This window comes from Apium graveolens, chromosome 4 (assembly GCF_009905375.1).
Source record: "Apium graveolens cultivar Ventura chromosome 4, ASM990537v1, whole genome shotgun sequence".
Lineage (NCBI taxonomy): Eukaryota > Viridiplantae > Streptophyta > Magnoliopsida > Apiales > Apiaceae > Apium > Apium graveolens.
In genome coordinates, this window is record NC_133650.1 from 297,342,814 (window position 1) to 297,362,181 (window position 19,368).

A 19,368-nucleotide genomic window follows, 5' to 3' on the forward strand; every position below is an offset into this window, starting at 1 on the left:
AAATAATTTTTTAAATACCTAATGTATTTTCATGCTAAAAATGCGATAAATGAGGTTCGTGATTATGGATCTTGACCGGAAGTATGCGTTGTTAGACTAATGATCCCATCAACTCGAAGTATTTGTAATATTAATGATCTTCGAGTTTTTTCAACCATCTTTCTTATATGCCTGAAAGTTCAATATTTGTTATATATTAATACGGTTAAAAAAATTATGCATTATATCGTCTATACCTTTAAAATTTCAATATAATCATTTTTTATGTATAGTTTTAACCATTTTATGAAAATTATGTTTTTTTATAATAGTTCCCACATTGTTAGAATAAAAAATAATTTCTACTGTTTGTGCTTCGATCTTCGTACACTAATAATGTGTCCGTTTGGGAAATTTTAAAATAAGTAACTTATGACTTAAAATAAATAAGTAATTTATAAGTGATAAGTAGATGAATGCTTATAAGTTATCTGAGTTATCTAAGGGTTTGGTTAATTTTACTTATAAGTCAGAATTTTTTTTCACTTAATGAACTAAAATAAATGACTTTTACATATAATTATCTTAATTCGAAAATTTTAAGTTAGATTGACAATAAAAAATAGTTATTTTAAAATCAAAGTTAAAAAAATTAAAATAAGTTGAGAAAAAATACGTCGTTGCTGACATTAAGCTTATCGGCTTATAAGTTGTAAATTCGACTTATAAGTTAGGCCCAAACACTTGTCAATAAATTATAACGGACTTATAAGTAAATAAGCCCACTTAATTAGAGAGTCAAACATGCCCATTATTTTTCTCCTTAAAAATGTATTTAATTTATTAATATGGTTATAAATTGTTATTATTAAATAATCAAGTAGTAATAAATATAAGTAATAATGAGACATAATACTTAAAACATACATATTAAGTTAGAGGTAATTAATGCATGCATATTAAATTAAAATAATTATTAACATACAATTATGAGGGGCAATTCAGTAATTTTAATATGATTAAATTGTCTCATCCAACCCCCTATTTGCTCTATTATATATATAATAGATAAGAATGGATATACCCCTCCGAACAAGTAGGATCAATAGTTCAACATTTAGGTCGTAACATTTAGCAACAAAAAAATCAAACGGAGAGGAATACTAATCGATGAAAGAACATGAAATCATTTTGTTTCACTAGAAGTAGGCGGGATGTAAAATAGAATCTAATGTCTTGTTAAACCTTCAGGAGATTATAGTGTACTTCCACTATTTCTCAAGACTATGACTAGAGTATTGCTAAATGACTAGTTAGAAATTTGACGAGAAAGAAATGAGTGTGTCACACTAATTCGGTTCGGTATAACGAGAATGGGTTTGCTAAGGTCCGCTCAAGAAGGAGCTACTTTTGTCGGTGCACATGTGAATTTTTCATGAAATTGAGCCTAAAAAAATGTGTATTTTTTAAATTATATTGAATTATTAATATTTGATGATATTTAAAAGTATATGGATTTTTTTATATTTGATAAACTGGTAAATTTTGCTAAATTTGCTATGTATTTTATGTCTTCTGAAATATTAGCAAAATTAGTGAGATTTTGAAATATTTGTCATGTTAAATCAGTAAGACTCTACGAGTTTCTCAAACCACTCCACTAAAATTCGCTTAGAACTAAAATCATTTTTTCATTTAAAATTCACGAATTCTATAAAATTTAAATTAAATACACTTCATAAATTGTTTTCGAACATTTTTTTAAGAAAAAATTATTTAAATCAGGGAACTAGCCCATACCATACACCACAATGTATAAATTTTGACTAATGTTGTATAAAAGTTTGGGAGGGTGTTAGTTGTGGAGATTGGCTTACCTCATTAATTAAAGATTTTTTGTGGGATTTTAGCAGAAACAACATTTCAATTCATAATAGATTAAAGTTTAAAAGTGTATCTCTGGCGTTGGGGTATACATGTAGTATATATGAAATGAGTATGTAAAGAACGTTTCGGACGGTACTAGAAATAGTATATACAAAATTGGTGTTTAGACATCGGCATGTAATGCACCTGATATTAAAAGCCTATTTAACATCGGTTTAAAAATAAGCGATGTTGAATATAAACATTGAAATCGGCTTCACATAGTAGCAGTTATCTATGTTCAGAAATTAAAAAGGCCAAATATATGCTTTTAACTTTGACATCGGCTTATTTTGATTACCGTTGTCCGTGGCCATTTTAAAATAAATAAAAATTCACTTGTCTTTTCCCCCCTCGGTTTCAGTAAACTTTCCCCCCTTTAATTTTAACAACATTTCACATTGGGCATTTAATTTTAACTGATGTCTGATTCTCCATTTTGACATCGGTTTGTTCGGAAGAATTTTAATAAATGGCTTCTAAAGCTTGTAAGTTTCATATTTTAATGGATAAATACCTCATAATATAATCATATTCACCTAGAGATACTGTAATTTAAGCTGAAATTTGTTGCAAAGACATCACATTTAATCTTAAAATCGTTGTATAGCAGTTTAATAGATATCGGCTGTTAACCGATGTCAAAGGCTAATGACATTTAACATCACACACGAAGACATCGATTCAATTTTTTTTAACATCGGTTTTGAACCGATGTCTGATGCCATATTTCTAGTAGTGAGAGTGACTTATTTATATGAACAACACAGGTACCGCTGATGAGATTACCATAATTGCCAGTTTATGGGATATTTGTTTTTCCGTAACGACAAAGTATGGGAAAACATGTCAGTCAAGCACATTGGCGCTATGGATTGGAGCACAAAATCTCTCTCTGGCTGCCGGGAATTACTGAACGAGAGGAACACCCGACCGCTTATTTGTTCGTTTATCGGGTACGACACGAAATCGTTACAATCAAATAATAAGAATGGATACACCCCTCCGAACAAGTAGGGTCAATAGTTCAGCATTTAGGCCGTAACATTTAGCAACAAAAAAAATCAAACGGAGAGGAATACTAATCGATGAAAGAACATGAAATCATTTTGTTTCACTAGAAGTAGGCGGGATGTAAAATAAGAGAATCTAATGTCTTATTAAACCTACATGAGCACGTTTCTCTGGATCATTACAACGTACTTCCACTATTTCTCAAGACTCGAAATTTGTCATATGTTTGATAATTGTAAAAGGATTCTCCAATCTAGATTAAACTTTTTCATTTCGTTTGTTAAAAGGCAGGCAAACAAAGTAGCCCGTTAAATGGTTAGGATATCTTATTTGCCGAATTGCCAAAATATTTTCACGTCTCCTCCAGTGTTATTGTTGTAGACTCTTATGTCTGATTCAAGTAATTAATGGAATTCATTTTGTTTCAGAAAAAAACTAATGTTGTATAGACATTCGAAAATGATACGCTCTGCGTCCTACTCATTTTGTCACCGGTCTGATTTTTACCTTTTATTCAATCATATTAAAAAACTAATATCTACCTAAAAATATCACTCTTTAAATAAATAAACATTATTAACACTTAAATTATCATAATATCAACCGAATGTGTACAAGAATTTTGGGACAAATATAATAAAAAATGTACTAAAAATAAATTGGACAGAAAGAGTATTAAAAATTATATAATGATATAAATTAATGTAATAAAGAATAACTTGAAAGTGTTCAAGTCATAAAATTTATATTTAGAATACTACATATTATAAATATTATTGATGTTCAGTTTGGTTTTTATTCGGTACGGAATTTGTTATAAATCAAACCGTAACCACATCGTTAGTGCGGTTTTCATTTGGTTCAGTTTATATTTGGTGCGATTTCAATGGTTCAACTTTGTGCTATTTTTTGCGATTTCAGTTTTTAGTTCGTTTTTGCGCGTCCCTATATCCCGCCTATTGCTTGCACTATCATAACCCTGTCATTTAATTCTTTGCAAACTTGAATCAAATTCAGTAAGTAATCAATACCAGATTCCGTAGTCAAAGTAAATATTTTACTCACATGAACACGACCAACAAATCTCTCATTAACCAACAAATCTCAAATAAAAACTTTTTATTTTTTTAGAAACATCATAAGACTCATCAGCTAACAAGTATCTTGAAACATCAGTTGGAGTATTTAATCGAATTTGATACCAATTCTTTCTGATATCGCTTTATTTATGTGAAACAACTGCAATAGTGATCTTGTCTAATTAGAGCATCATAATTTAATTAGCCTTATTATGAATACAAGCAGCTTCCCTAAATATGAGATTTAAGCATTTCATGTAATTTGTTACAACTACAAAAACCTTTTAATATAAAAGGTATCACCCCCACATTGCCTTCCGAAATTATCATCGAATAAGTAACATACTTCATCTGTCTCAACTATTTCTGTACACTTTTATTTTTGGACATCTCTCTAAATTATTTACATTATATTCAAAACTTTCCAAAAATAGTAAAATTTATAATATAAAATTAACTACATCCACTACTTTACTCCAAAATACTCACTTTGGAGTTTATGCATTAAATATTGACCGAAATCATCACGTTTCTTACTTTTTTCCATTAATTTACATTTTTTTAATATTCATACCCAATCCAAATATGAAGTATTGAGTGTGATAGAGTGAGTAGCAAACATTAAAAACTCTAACAACTTTAACAATATACTTCCACCAATCAGCATTAGAGTCTCAACTTATTTTTTGTTATGAGGATTCAATGAAAGCTCTTTCAAAACAATTAAATTAGGCATTGAGGGAGTTGAACTTGATTAAGACATATTGACATTTTCTCTAAAAATATTATTGGTCACGAGTTGAGATGTCTCCGATGATTTCTTTTAAAAAAACTTTCTATTTAAAATCTGCAAATCATTAATATAATATTATTAATCTAAATATTAAATTATGATTATCATTTAATAATTATTTTTTAGTATTTATCTATAATATATATAATAATTAGAGATTTAACTAAATAAAACACATTAGTTTAAATTTAAATATAAAATTAAATTACATACACACTTACAATTTACTTACAATTTTCGAAGATGAATATCTGAGAGATGAAGATGTGGTTTATACCGGTCATTTAAGCAAGCTAGCAGTAACATGAAACCTGAAATAAAGCAATTTGATCAACTAATAGGAGCTGATTTGTTTATCAAAGCAAAAGCGAGAGTCAAATTAACTAATGACCCGCGTTTTTTTAAATTTGTGTTGAAAATTATTATTTTCTTATGTATGTTTTGGGCTTTTCTTTCATTGATCTTTTTTATTTTATATTTAGCATGGACATGTTAATAATACGAGTTAAATGCACAATATGTGCCTCGAATTTTCACTTCGTGCACTTTGAATAACTATGTTTTAGTATCTAGCATTTGGTGTACCTTAACTTACAAGATTCAAACAAGTTGTATACTTCTGTTATATTTTGTTTGACACCATCGTTGGACAGCTAGAAGGAAGGGTAAAGTAAGGGATATGCTGTCTTTTCCACATCTAACGCCTATGTGTGTATTATTGTGCTTTGTAGTGTATATAACAACATAAAGTGGGGGGTTATTGTTCTTGACAAAGTAAGCTCAATTATATACCGTTAACGGTTGAATATTGTAATTGTCATGTGTTTGTGGTTGAAAGGACACCTTGGACGAAAAAGAATGTTGGGAGGAGTTTTGTGAGTTGCGTTTGTAGTAGAAGGGGTTGCAAATATTTATGATAAGTTGATGGTCCAATTTACAATTGTAGGCATGAAGTGATCTGAGGGTTATTAAGACGGATCAAGAACGAAGAAGAAGAGAAAGAGAAGGGGAAGATAATCTATCAGGAATGATGCCCCCAATTAAAGCAAATGTGCCCATAAGAACTAGTGTGTATATGAAATTTGTGTTCATTGTTGTTTTGTTAATTATGTATAGTTTATTCAGAAAGTATTGTGTTTGTAGTATTTAATTCACAATATTAATCTTATAAGAATTGTTATGTTGAATGTATGAGTAGTTTTTAAATTGCAATATGTGCATTTTTGGTATTTAACAAGAAAAATGAGAAGAGATAAATGTAACCAACAAAATTGTGCATGAAAGTACCATTAATAGAGACATCGAAATCAAATATAAAAATGAAAAAATAAGAAATGATGATTAACGGGACAGAACATAAATAAATTATTTAAGATCGATCAAGTTGAGAGTTAGCAACATGTCCAACTTTGGAGACATGCTCAATATGACATATGTACCATGCCTCATTCTCCTGATTTTAGATCAACACAACCAAATCCGCAAGCCAAAATTCCGGATCGGGATTAGTATTCATTTTCTGCCTTCTGAGAATCACATTCAACAATAACATATATGGTATTACCCTTTTCCCAAGCCAACTTTAGCCCATAGAATATGGATCAAACTCCACGAGAACAAATATTGTATGTATTTAAGAGGCTAACATAAAAGATGAACAATTATTAGGGTTATTAATGATCCCGTGCGTGTCTTTTATTTTTCCGCCTATGTAGATGTATAATCTGAGACACTAGTGGTGAAACTACAATACTATCCCTATGTTTTGACGGTGTTAAACACTATGTAAAGGAAATACTAGAGCTGGCAATTCGTTCGTTTGGTGTACTTTCGTGTCGTATACTTTTGTGTTTCGTGTCATGAATGTTTAACCCAAACCCGAACCGTTAAGGATTCGTTTCGTGTTCGTGTTTGTGTACCTTCATTTCGTGTATATTCGTGTCGTGTTTCGTGTAATTTAAAATTAATAATAAAAATAAAGATAAATAAAATATATATTTAAATATTAAATTTTTACTAGTCGAGTCTTAAGTCAATAAGTCATAAAGACTCAAGTGCAGTCAAGTCTTATGAAATTTAAATTTGAATCTATTTTGTATCTATATTCTGTAAATATTATATGTAAAATATTATAGTAAGATATATGTATTCATATAATTTTGATAAATTTATTTAAATATTTATTTATTTCGTGTACTTTCGTTTCGTGTCGTGTACCCAAGTGTAAACCCAAAACCGACACTAAATTCATCCGTGTACTTTCATGTTCGTGTACTTTCGTGTTCGTGTACCAAAAATGTCAAAGCAAACCCGTTATTTTCGTGTCATTTTCGTGTCGTGTATGAAATTGCCGGCTCTAAAATACACGACTTGCGAGTATCTTGTAAATCAAGTACAACAACTGCTAGATATTAAAATAGGGGTGCACAAAATGTGTACGAAGTGAAAATTTGAGGCACACAATGTATATTTAACTCTTAAACTGTTGATACATGTGGGTTCCTAACTAAATAATACTCCTTATTAAAAAAACTAGATAATACTCCACTGGGTAATAAATGTAATATATATAATATATATAGAAAATATTAATCCTACATTTGAGTGAGTTCCTAGGCACCCATTCTAAGGTCGCCGTTTCTTTTAAGTAAATCTAGTGACAACCTTTAGTAAATCATGATTCCAGTAAACTTACTACCGATATTTATTTACCTTACAAAGTAAAATTACAAATTAATCCAACATAATGACCATTCCAGTACATAAGTTACTATTTTAATTATCTACCAAAAATAGAAGTTCAGCTAGAAGTGTGGAGATGCCTATGTTGAATTGTTCTATTCATCACTGACTTGCAGTTATACCATGTAGTAGATACTGAGTAGCAAAAACAGCAGCACATATATTAAAGGTGAAGTTTCTGAATTAATGAAACTGACCTTAAAGTAAGTGAATTAAAATGCAGATGATACTTTTGTTCGTTCATATTTAGCCTTCTTCTTTTCTTGGTGATTACCCGATTTTTTTTGTATATTATTAATGTAATATTTTAACTAGTTAGTACATTATTTTCCCTTCTTATGCTTGGTTTTGCGGTGTTTCTGATTGTGTAGGTTATTAAGAAGATTTTTCGGGATTTGCTGTTAAATGGAATGAATTAGGTCACAAGTCAGAATATTGCGATATGTCATCACGAGTCAGCAACATCGTGGTAAATTAAGCGAGAAATCTTTTAAAGAAGGAAATCTGAGCAAACACGTGCTCACGAAGATCGCTGTAAATCAATTGGGAGATCTATATAATTAATGTTAATGTGCAGGTTTTTAGTATAAATAGACCCCCTAGCCTCAATGTAAAAACACATCTTACATCTCATCTCTTATATTTCTCTCTCCCTTGTAAATATTAGTTTATTATATTCAATAAAAGCTTAAAGTTCGTCTCGATTCTTGATATGAGTTCTTTTTCTTATACCATGATGGTCTTGATGATGTTCAACTAACCCCTTTCCAAGAGGCATATGTAGTAGGCTAAAGAGGTCCGATATCATGGTATATGCGCTTAAATTGTTACATGTTTATTTATTGATTATCTCCGATATCATGCTTATGTGAGTATTTTCATACGTTCCACACAAGTAAAGTTGGGAGCTCGTATAGTTAGGATCTATATAATTTTGAGAATTGATTTAATTGATAAAATGAGTGAAATATTTTTATGGTTTTGAATGAAACTTGATTTGGAGTCATTGGATGTCTTTACTCTAAATACTTGTGAGTTTATTTGCTATTAAAAATACATGTTTATGCCATGATATTCGTGTTTAGCCGATGAAATCCGTTCCTTAGATCTATTAAAAGTGATATCTTTCAGTGTTAGTTAATTGTTCTTCTTAGTTTTATAAATTAAAAGCTTGATTCACGTTCTCTATGGTTCGACCTGTACTTGCCCCGTACTCGCGAACGCCCGTGCACTTGCGATTTTTATTAGTTTCAGATTTTTTCCCAACAAGTTTTTGGCGCCGCTGCTGGGGAGCGCATCATTGAGTTTTTGGCGCCGCTGCTGGGAGCGCTTGTTTTATTAAAACAGACTCAAAATTTTTCAAAAGAAAAAATAAACTGGTTCTTTGTTGATGTGATACTTGACTGTGTGTCCACTGTCTAGTTCGTTTGATATCACAATTGCTCTGTGTGTATTGTCCCGTCGCCAAGTTTTATTAGTATTAAGAAAAAACATAAATTGTGGATGTAATTAACTAAATCAACAATCTTACCTTGTTAATGTTCACGTGATGTGTAGTAATATTATGGCTTCTGTCATTAATTTTGATTTACTGTGTTTACTTATTTTTTTATCCTCTCTTCTTTTATTATTTTTATTTTATTTTTAATTCTTTTACGTGCAAATGTAATTTGAAGAGAAAATCGATTTTTTTTTATTATTTAACTCGGTTTTTGTAGAATTTTCAAGTAATTAATTACGACTTGAGTTAATTCTTCGCGGAGTTAATTGCTAGCAGGTACACTTTTTATTTCCCTAGTTTTTAACGTAAATAAAAATCCAAAAATATTAGTTTAGATTATTTTTAGATAAATACAATTTGCCGCATCATGCATTTTATGTACACTTAGAACATAAAGAATGCCCAAAATACACCACTTTTAGTCTTCAACCTCCCAAAATACCCAGATGTGCAAGGACGCCCAAAGTACCCATGAAATACGCATTTAAGGAATGCGTATCCAAGCTTTTAAAATTTAATAAAGAATACACATGTTGAACATGCATATTCACTTTTTTTAAGGAGATTGCGCATGTTCAACATGCGTATTCATAAAAAAAGATGTGAATACGCATGTTCAACATGCGCATTCTTTGTTAATTTTTGAAAATTTGAATATGCATCCTTCACATGCGTGTTCAGTCGGTAATTTGGGCGGAACATCTCGCCAAATGATATTTTGGGCATTTCTCCCTAAATGGTGGATATTTTGGTCTGTATTTTATTTAATAAATCATGGGTGTTGCATTTACATCTAATTATTTTTTTAAGGGCTAAACCACCATATCACGATAAGGTGAGGAATTTCATCACCTTTTCCTTTGCTCACAAACCATTAATTCTCGTCTTGCATTCCATTCCACTCCCTTAAAATTTAATTAGACATTGGCCCCTAGAAATTTCGAGCTCAATTAGGAAGGTACCTAAAAGAGAAAATAAATTTAGAATTTTTCGAACTTTTGGTGACAAGGCAAGTGTATCACTTACCTGACCAATTTGGATTGGTGATTAGGCTAACAGTTCTCTAATTCAGCGCCTTGTTTACAAGGAAGTGCCTCCGCTTACCTGGCCAATGGGTTTGAATAAATCTAGATTTATCGACTTGTTGGTGGTCCAAAAGTTAGGAGTTGTCTAAATTTTTTTAATCTAATCTAGAATTAGATTTTTTGGTATATATTTTTTATGTGCTAATTTCTAGTTAATTTAGGAATCTTCCAAGTGTACACTTCGGGATGAAAGTACTATCGGTCATTTTACTTTTTCACCCGCTATACTTTAACACACATTTTCATACACTATCATGGAAGAGGCTTCACCTCCTCCTTCTACCACTCTCCACCAAATCTTATATCCCCAACAACCCCAAATTGATGTAGTAGCAAATATTGACTCTATTCACGAAGATGAGTTAATTAATGAACAAGATACTAATGAAGAATTTAGGGAGTTGTTTAGGGTTATGTCATCAATACAAATATTTGAGGAACTAAACGCCATTACTGCAAAGTGGGAGGCCCGCTGCGAGGAGAGTTATCATGAGCCTAAGATCATTGAAAAGGCTTTCAATGTAAAGTCTCGTGGAATTTCACTTTTTTATCCCACTTATCAAATTAGTTTCCTAATGGCCAATGACACTGACTCACCCTTTATTGTTCGGAACCAAGAAACACACTATAGTTATCAGTTTCAACAACACAAGGAAACACCTACTTGGTTTAGAATATCTAATAAGGGAGAATGTCTATTTGAGGTTTACAACCTTGAATTTGACAATCAAGGTCAAGTTTTTGACGACTACTTACCTAATCTATAACACTTTTTGTTAAGGTGTAAGCATAAATTTTGGAAGAGACATCATGGCCTAGTTAGACAAGGTGTTGGATAGTAGTCAAAACTTGATATGGAGGAGACATGTATATTTTGTATGATTTATTTTGTACAGTTTTTTCCCTTATTTTTAAACAGGATTGATAGTGAAATCCAAGTTTTCTCCTCCTTCACAATGGTGAAAGAATGGTAGACATCTATCTCTAGCGTGTATCTTTTTTTTTTACATTGAGGACAATGTATATTTTTGATATGGGGGAGTTAGTTATGATTAGTTTTAATCCTGTTATTTTGTTCATTTAAAAAAACACACAAAAAAATGAAAATGAAAAAAACTGATAAAAAGCAAAAATATGAAAAAATTTAGGAAGTTAGCTAGGTTGTCTTCTCTTGACTTAAGTTACTAGTTGGTGTTGATTTTTTTTTTCAAAAATCTTATATGTATAGTGCCTATAGACGATTTAAATTTTTATTAAGCATAGTGATCTTCACAAACTTGCGTCACACTTAGATTTTGTCCTGAATTCCGAGACGCCACACACTATTCACAAGGTCTTTGTTGGAAAGATGAGTGAGATAGTTTTCGATACCTGAAATAGAACTCACATGATAGAACAATGTCGAATCATGTCTTTGCGGAAAAAAGAAAAAAAATGGTTGTAAGTAGTAAATTGACTAGTCTTATTTTTTGGCCTTTGTTACTCGAGTAATTAAGTCCTTAGGGGTGTTTCAACACTTAATGCCCTATGACCATCTGGTTTGAGAGTCATTGACTCAAAACTCGTTACATGGGTAACGTAGAAAGCCTAAGAAAACGGACATTGCACGGTCAATTAAAAAAAAGAGGAAAAAATAGCACAAGGCAAATTTGGATGACACTTCTTTTGATAGATATTGGGTCAGTTCAATATTGGTTGAAAAAGATAAAATGATTCATCCACTTTTAAACGGTATGGATCGATTTCACAACACACCTTGAAAGTCTTGGCAACGTTTAAGTGGGGCAAGTGAACTTTTAGTAAAGATATAGTAAAGATTTTATGGGTATATTTTCTGTAAACCCTTAGGAGACAACACTCCTCTTGTGGAGATCGTCTACGAGTTTAACGGGTTGGTACACCTAAAAGTACCTGTGATTCCTACGAAAGTGAGTTAGGTTTTTCTTTAATGTCGAGGACGAGCTTGGTTTTGATATGGGGAATTTGATTACACAATTTTATTGTATATTATTAATGTAATATTTTAATTAATTAGTACATTATTTTCCCTTTTTACGCTTGTTTTTGTTGTGTTTCTGATTGTGCAGGTTACTAAGAAATTTTTTCGAGATTTGCCGTTAAATGGAATGAATTAGGCCACAAGTCAGAATATTGCGATATATCATCACGAGTCAGCAGGATCATGGTAAATTAAGCGAGAAATCTTTTAAAGAAGGAAATCTGAGCAAGCACATGCTCACGAACATCGTTGTAAATCAATTAAGAGATCTTTGTAATTAATGCTAATGTGTAGGTTTTTAGTATAAATAAACCCCTAACCTGATTGTAAAAACAGATATTACATTGAAATGTATTTCTTTCTCCCTTGTAAATATTAGTTTATTATATTCAATAAAAGCTTAAAGTTCGTCTCGATTTTTGGTATGAGTTCTTTTTCTTATACCATGATGGTCTCGATGATGTTCAACTAACCCCTTTCTAAGGGGCGGATGTAGTTGGCTAAAGTGGCTCGATATCATGGTATATGCGCTTAAATTGTTACATATTTATTTATTGATTATCTCTGATATCATGCCTATGTGAGTATTTTCATACGTTCCACACAAGTAAAATTGGGAGTTCGTATAGTTAGGGTCCATATTATTTTGAGAGTTGATTTAATTGATAAATGAGTATAAAATATTTTATAGTTTTGAATGAAACTTGGAGTCACTGGACGTGTGCTCTAAATACTTGTAAATTCATTTGCTATTAAAAATATATGTTTATGCCATGATATTCATGTTTAGCCTATGAAATCCATTGCTTATATCTATTAAAAGTGATATTTTAAGTGTTAGTTAATTGTTCTTCTTAGTTTTATAAATTAAAAGCTTGATTCACGTTCTCCGTACTTGCCCCGTACTCGCACGCCCGTGCATTTTCGATTTTTATTAGTTTCGGATTTTTCCCCAACACTTTGAGTTTCTTCCTAGTTCTGAGACCAAGTCATCCAGTGTTTCTGCTGCCATTTCGGAAACAACAAAACCTACCACGGAATTGCTCCAGTCATCTTTAACACCCTCAAAAATGGTCCCTAAGTCTTGATGAAAATGCTCAAGTTGAGAAAATATTCAATACTACCTTCTTGAAGCTCCAAGTTCTTGCTCTAAATAAGCATATATCTGTTTTGCTTTGATAAATTTCCATATGAGAGAATATGCCATCTACATGTTAAAAAACACTATGACGCTGGCTGCTGCTTTTTCATTCAAGTTTTGTTCTTACAAATTGACTTGTACTTCATCCAAGAATTCTGGCTTTAAACGTTGTTTGGCGGCCTCCTCCTTAGAGTTGCAACATTAGATTGTGGACGTATGTGCTTTATAAGTTTGATCATCTGTTCCGACTTCTGCTACTAACATATTTCCCCTCAACCACGGAGTAAATATATATTCTCCAACATCTGCACATCAGAGACTCGTAATTTTTACTGCACCGCTCGCACCTACAAGCGTGGCTTACATACCAGAAAATCACTGACCAATTTTTCAAGCACAGCCAGAAGCTGAAAACAAACCTGTTGTCCCTCGGTTATCAGTAAAATATGTTCCATTATGGTAGCTGGCATCCAGTAATGGCGGCAGTGAGTCGTAATACCCTCAATCTGTTAGCCTCACCAGCTAAAAGCTTACCACGATGTTCTACTCTTCCGTACATAGCTATGGCCGGCCCTTGGGTAAGATCACCAAGGCGAACGTCTAGGGCACCATTTCAAAGATTCATCTAGGGCACCCAAATCTCTAAGATCGGCCCCTGTACATAGCTGCTGCACATCAACCTTTTGCAATACCAAGCCATGACCTCATCTTACAACCTCACTTCCATATTCAGACAGCCCCATACATGTTCCAGATACATTGGCTTTTTAGGCTCCAAGGTTTCATAGATACGTACCTCTTCTCTGCTATCGACTTCATCAATCATTTTTGCTTGCTTCGCATTCTTGTGTTCTTGGAATTTTCACTAGGTCTTTCTCCATCCCCATAGGTTTAAATTTGGATGTCAATATTTTCGAACTGTCAAGTTTGAAAAATATAAAATTGTTAAGAAAAAATATATTCTACCCAGTGTTGTATAGATGTCCCTCTTCAATATATGGAACTGAACAGATATCATGCAATAGAACTGGGGACTCTTGGCTGTAACTTGTAACAATTCATTGAAGCTCTCCATATTGTTATACCATCGGTCAATTCATGGTTGGTACATGAGCAGAAAAAATATTTTAACTTGGTCTGCCAAACATGCTGAAGTTAGTGAAATCAAACTAAACCAAGTAAAAAGTAATAACGATAAATTTTTTAACCTACCTAAAATTTTATATAAAACTAAGAGAAAAAAGTAACTGATACAGGTTTAAACATCATCGACATGTTGCGAGATGTACTGCAACATAACTGAAATGCTTGACAAGATTGCCAGAGCACAAAACCAAGTATCTAACAAGTTAACAGGTTTCTAAACTATCTAACACAGCCACAGGCACAAAGTATTTGTTCGACAAGACAAAACTATGTAAACAGGACACAAGGTATTAGTTCGACAAGATAAAAACTGAAATCTATGCTGCTGCTGCTGCTTCATTAAAGATATCCCTCTTCATAACATGTACCCCCCCTGGCCCTCTTCTCGGGTTTCTCATCAGGCAAAGGAAAAAACACAACAATGGGACATACAAACAGCAGTCATGAACTTAAATTAGACACCTGGGGATTGAAAATATTTATGAGAGCGAAAAGCTTCTTCGCCACCTCGACCATTCCCTGGGACATCCTGCTCAACGAATTCAGCTTTAGGAAATGCTGGCAGGTGTTCAGTACGAAGCTGATTCTCCTTCATGTTATCCTGGACAGCCTGGAGAGAAGGAACAGTTTAACATTACCATCAGAAAGGTAAGCAAATAGCACTATTTAAAATGTTGAGATTTATTAAACCTGCAAGAGTTCAGTCATTCTGCCGACGCCATTCTGTCCCGCACAATCAGGAGCGAATGGGGACTGGTTATGATGATTGTTATGAACAGTACGCAGGGGCTCAACATAAAGAGTCTCATTCATGTCACTAGTTTTTTGTTCTGGGACACTGCTGTAGCCTTGAGCTTTTAATGGTTGTGAACCGCCTTGAAACCCTTCAGCTGGTAAACGAATGTTCATCGAGTTCATTGTTTTGTCTGCAGTACACTTATGGAGCTCAAGTGAGCCATGGTTAATGGGACCATCTTTTCTGTTCACATCATTTGGTTTTAAAAAGGAAATTGTTTGGGACTGTGAGAGATGTGGTGCTGGTTCCTTCGGAACATATGTAGACAGCGGCGTATCTGTTTGCACCTGCTTGCCTTTTAATGTTGCCATATGCGCAACTTGCGCTGCAACTGCATTACTTGGTTCAAGAACAACAGGAACCACAGTGCCTCTTGCTCCCACCGGAGGGACTAAAGGAGAAGCCACAATTGCCGTGCTTTTATCTTTTGCGGTCAACAAATTAGCTGCCAGAGTATGTGTGGATAAACCATTTCCTAAATAAGCAGCATTCCGCTGATGCCTTTCTTTAGGTCTCCGCTGACGACGCTGAGCCACATCATTCCCTCTGATCATCTGAAGATGCGGAGCCACATCATTTTGTGCCGTAACAGGAGCATAATGTCCAGGCTTAAAAACAACACCCCTCAGAGTGATATTTGAATTGCCAATTTTAACTGCAATCAGATAACCAGCATCGAATACCGACTCTACAACACCTGTAACTGCCTGGCCTACCTTAATACTTCCATCCTCAACTGAATTGACTTGCACTCCGTTGAGCAATGGAAATCCAGGTGGCACGCTAGCATTTTCGATGCGAAGTAGGTTCTCAGGCTCCCTTGGGCGAACACTTAATGCATGATATAAGCTTTTATCTTTTCGGGGGCGACCTCGTTTTCGCTTCAAAGAGATACCTGCTGAGTCATAAGAGCTGTTCCCATGCATAGCTTCACTCATTGTAACTCAGAAATTCCCTGGTCTCTTTCCTCTGCAGAAAGAGAAGCATTCATCACTATGCAGATAATTAAAAATGAACAGATGTAACACAATGGATGACATGATATGTTATTCTTCAGCTAATCCAAGAGAAAATAAAAAACAACTATTCAGCTAAAAGTAGACGGCAGGATAGCAATTCTCTTAACAAGCTTCTTTTTAGAAAGTTATTTAAAACTGAGATATAAACTTAAGTTCCACAAAAGAATAGCAAACCGATACATTCATGACCTAAGAAACCAATAGCAGCAATTTCCTCCCACTTATTTCTGATATGGCACTAAATATTGTTTCCATTCCTGTGATTATTTTAACAATTAACATGTTGGGTTTAACTAAATAGATTCTACAGAGTTTGCCTAATCTCAAATTTGATTCCTATGCCATATCAGAAAAGGTACCAGGTACTCATGAAATACCACATCATCTGGTAACAGTTCGCAGATTAGGCCACCTCTTTCTTGTTCCTAGTAACAATGTGCAAATTTTTGTGTCAGTAGGTTGCATTATTCTTCACTGCAATATCTTCTATGTGGTGAAGACCTCCGTGACAGTAGGTTTTCTGAACTAATATATACATCTATTCACTCAGGCTGCCAAGGCAACACCTTAAATGCCCTAAAAAATCTTACTCAAATTATGATGAACAACAAAAACTCAAAACGAATAATATTCACAGCAAAGTAAAAAATATTCTATTAACAACACAGAATCCACTTTTCCAAATATCACTATTGGCATTAGACAAATACTCAACTATATATTCCTTAAATCCATTCCTAACTATATATTCCTTAAATCCATTCCTAACTATATATTCCTTAAATCCCTTCCTTTATTTGGACAGTATAGCCTGAACTGGATTCATTACATATAATCAACTGACTTGTTTCAGATATTACTGCAAGGACAGAACTCTTCTATGTGCAAATTAAAAAAAAATAACTAGCTCATAATGATGTATCTATCCACTAATTTCCGGTCTGCCTTTAATAGATAAGAGAGACATGCTTTGCCCACTCCCTTCGGTGTCTACATGGGATAATAATGCAATCGAAGCAAAAAAAGAAGGCAAAATTCCAAGAATTGCCTACTAAAAAATCTGTTGTTGTCATTCTGAAAAAAGAATAAGAATTCCTTCAATGTATTAAGTTTGTTGATAATTTTAATATTCTTGTCTAAAAAATCATACACGGAAACTTCTTAACAATTAGTTTTACCAGAATTTCGCTACACTACAGCTTACGGGAGCAGTGAAGTGAAGTATAACCTAAATTATAAAAATCTAAGTTAAAAAAGAAAGTACACTCTAGTACAAAAATACTAATATATTCATGAAACATTCAATAGAAGCTAACGAAACAAAATCTAGGGTTTCAAATTAAGCCACTTTACTTAAAAACTCCTGTGATATATTTCCATAGATATAATTGACATATATACACACAAATCATGTACAACTTACCAAAACTATTTAAATTCAGCTTAAATTACACACATCTTATGATCTACAACATCCAATTATAATCTAATTATATATCTATAACAATTATTCTAAAAATCTATCAAAGTACACAAACAAGACAATAACACATATGAATTACATGATAAATAAATAAATTGTACAATAAAAATGAAAAAAGAGCAAGCACATAAATTGCGGTGAATTAAATAAATAAATAATTAAAAGATTGAATGGGAGAGAAATGAACCTTTAGAAGTAGAGAGACCACAAGCTGGAACCTAGATTTTTGCTCAGAGAAAATCAAGGGGGGGTTTTAATTGAAAAAAAGTGAGAGTGTAGATATGTATGTATTGGAGTCATAAAAACTGTGGGTGTTGGGGGTTAAAGTTGAGAAACGTAAATGACGTTAAAGGCCACGTTGGTGAAATGGGACATGCCACGTTACTTGTGAGCGTGGGGCGTGGCACCCGAATTTGTACTTGTATAAAACAGAATTTGTACTCATTTAAACGGGTCGATGACTTTTTTACACATAAGGGGGAGTTGGGTCTGTCATAGTTAGACGATGTGATAATAGTATTTTTTGTTGAAAGACATTAAAATTTATTAGATAAAATTTTAATTTTTTTTTTGAAAAGTGATTTTCGTATGTTGTTAGAGAAAGTAAGGTTTCGTGTGCTGATAAACGGGTCGATGACTTTTTAACACAAGGGGAAGTTTAGTCTATCATAGACAGTGATAATAGTTTTTTTTGTTGAAAAATAGTTAAAAATTTATTAGATAAAATTTAATTTTTTTTTGAAAAGTGATTTTAATGTGTTGTTAGAAAAAGTAAGGTTTCCCATGCTTTTTTAGAAAGTTGCTTTTCACCTTCCATCAAACCTCATCAAAATATTATATTTTATAATTTTACACCAATATATATATATATATATATATTAAAATATTATCCTCTGATTTTTTCAATCGTACTTTTTTAACCAGCATTTTTTCTAACAACATTACAATTTTTAACAGAAATCTTAAAAGGAGCCTAAGTGTGTTAATGAAAATTAAAATAAGTGTAATTTAATGATAAAAATAAAGAAAATGAGTGGAATGCTAGAATCAATTAATATTTAATATATAAAGTGAGTATAATAGATGTAAGTGCAGTTGTATTCATATTATAAAATTTTCTATTTTTTGAAATGTCTAAAATTTTAGAGTTCTTGATTTCTAATTCTATATCACTCTCCGTCCCACTGGTTTTTAATATTTGAAATAGAAAATTCGGCACACATTTTAAGACTCTTATTTAGTATAGTTTCATAATTTATTTTTAAAATTTTCTTTTTTCTAAACAAAAGTTCAAACATTAAACTTTTATTCACAAAAAATTAATTTAAAAAAGAGTTATGGAACTATACTATATAAGAGTAAAATACGTGTCGATCACTCCATTTCAAATGTTAATAATCTAGTGGGATGGGGGAAGTATAAAATTTGAAAAAATTATTTAACAAATTGAATGGAATAAATATGATTTATAAAATAAATAGTACATATATAAATAGAAAATTAACAAAAAACACTACGTTCTAAATAAATAATTATTTTTTTTATAAAAATATTTGTAAAAATATAATTTGCAAAGTAATGTAACTTTTCTTTTTCATTTTTCTAAAAATAATTGGAAATAGTATTTATTCGGGCAAGGTTTCATTTGGTTTATAGTGTGCAACT

At 32.2% G+C, this 19,368-nt stretch overlaps 1 protein-coding gene across 1 annotated transcript; it reads right to left on the bottom strand.

Moving 5' to 3' along the window:
• Positions 1–14,456: 14,456 nt before the first annotated feature.
• Positions 14,457–18,048, bottom strand: LOC141721300 (uncharacterized). Its single transcript, XM_074524147.1, has 3 exons — positions 17,891–18,048; positions 15,096–16,170; positions 14,457–15,015 (listed from the first exon to the last, which is right to left on the bottom strand). The coding sequence occupies exons 2-3, from the start codon at positions 16,137–16,139 to the stop codon at positions 14,860–14,862; spliced, it is 1,200 nt and encodes a 399-aa protein (XP_074380248.1). The 5' UTR covers positions 16,140–16,170; positions 17,891–18,048; the 3' UTR covers positions 14,457–14,859.
• Between the last annotated feature and the right edge of the window lie 1,320 nt (positions 18,049–19,368).

Bases quoted from the DNA above. Each gene is read 5' to 3' on its own strand.
- LOC141721300 (XM_074524147.1), bottom strand. From the start codon at position 16,139: ATGAGTGAAGCTATGCATGGGAACAGCTCTTATGACTCAGCAGGTATC. The intron at 15,016-15,095 runs GTTTAATAAATC...CCTTCTCTCCAG, and splicing joins GAATGACTGAACTCTTGCAG to GCTGTCCAGGATAACATGAA.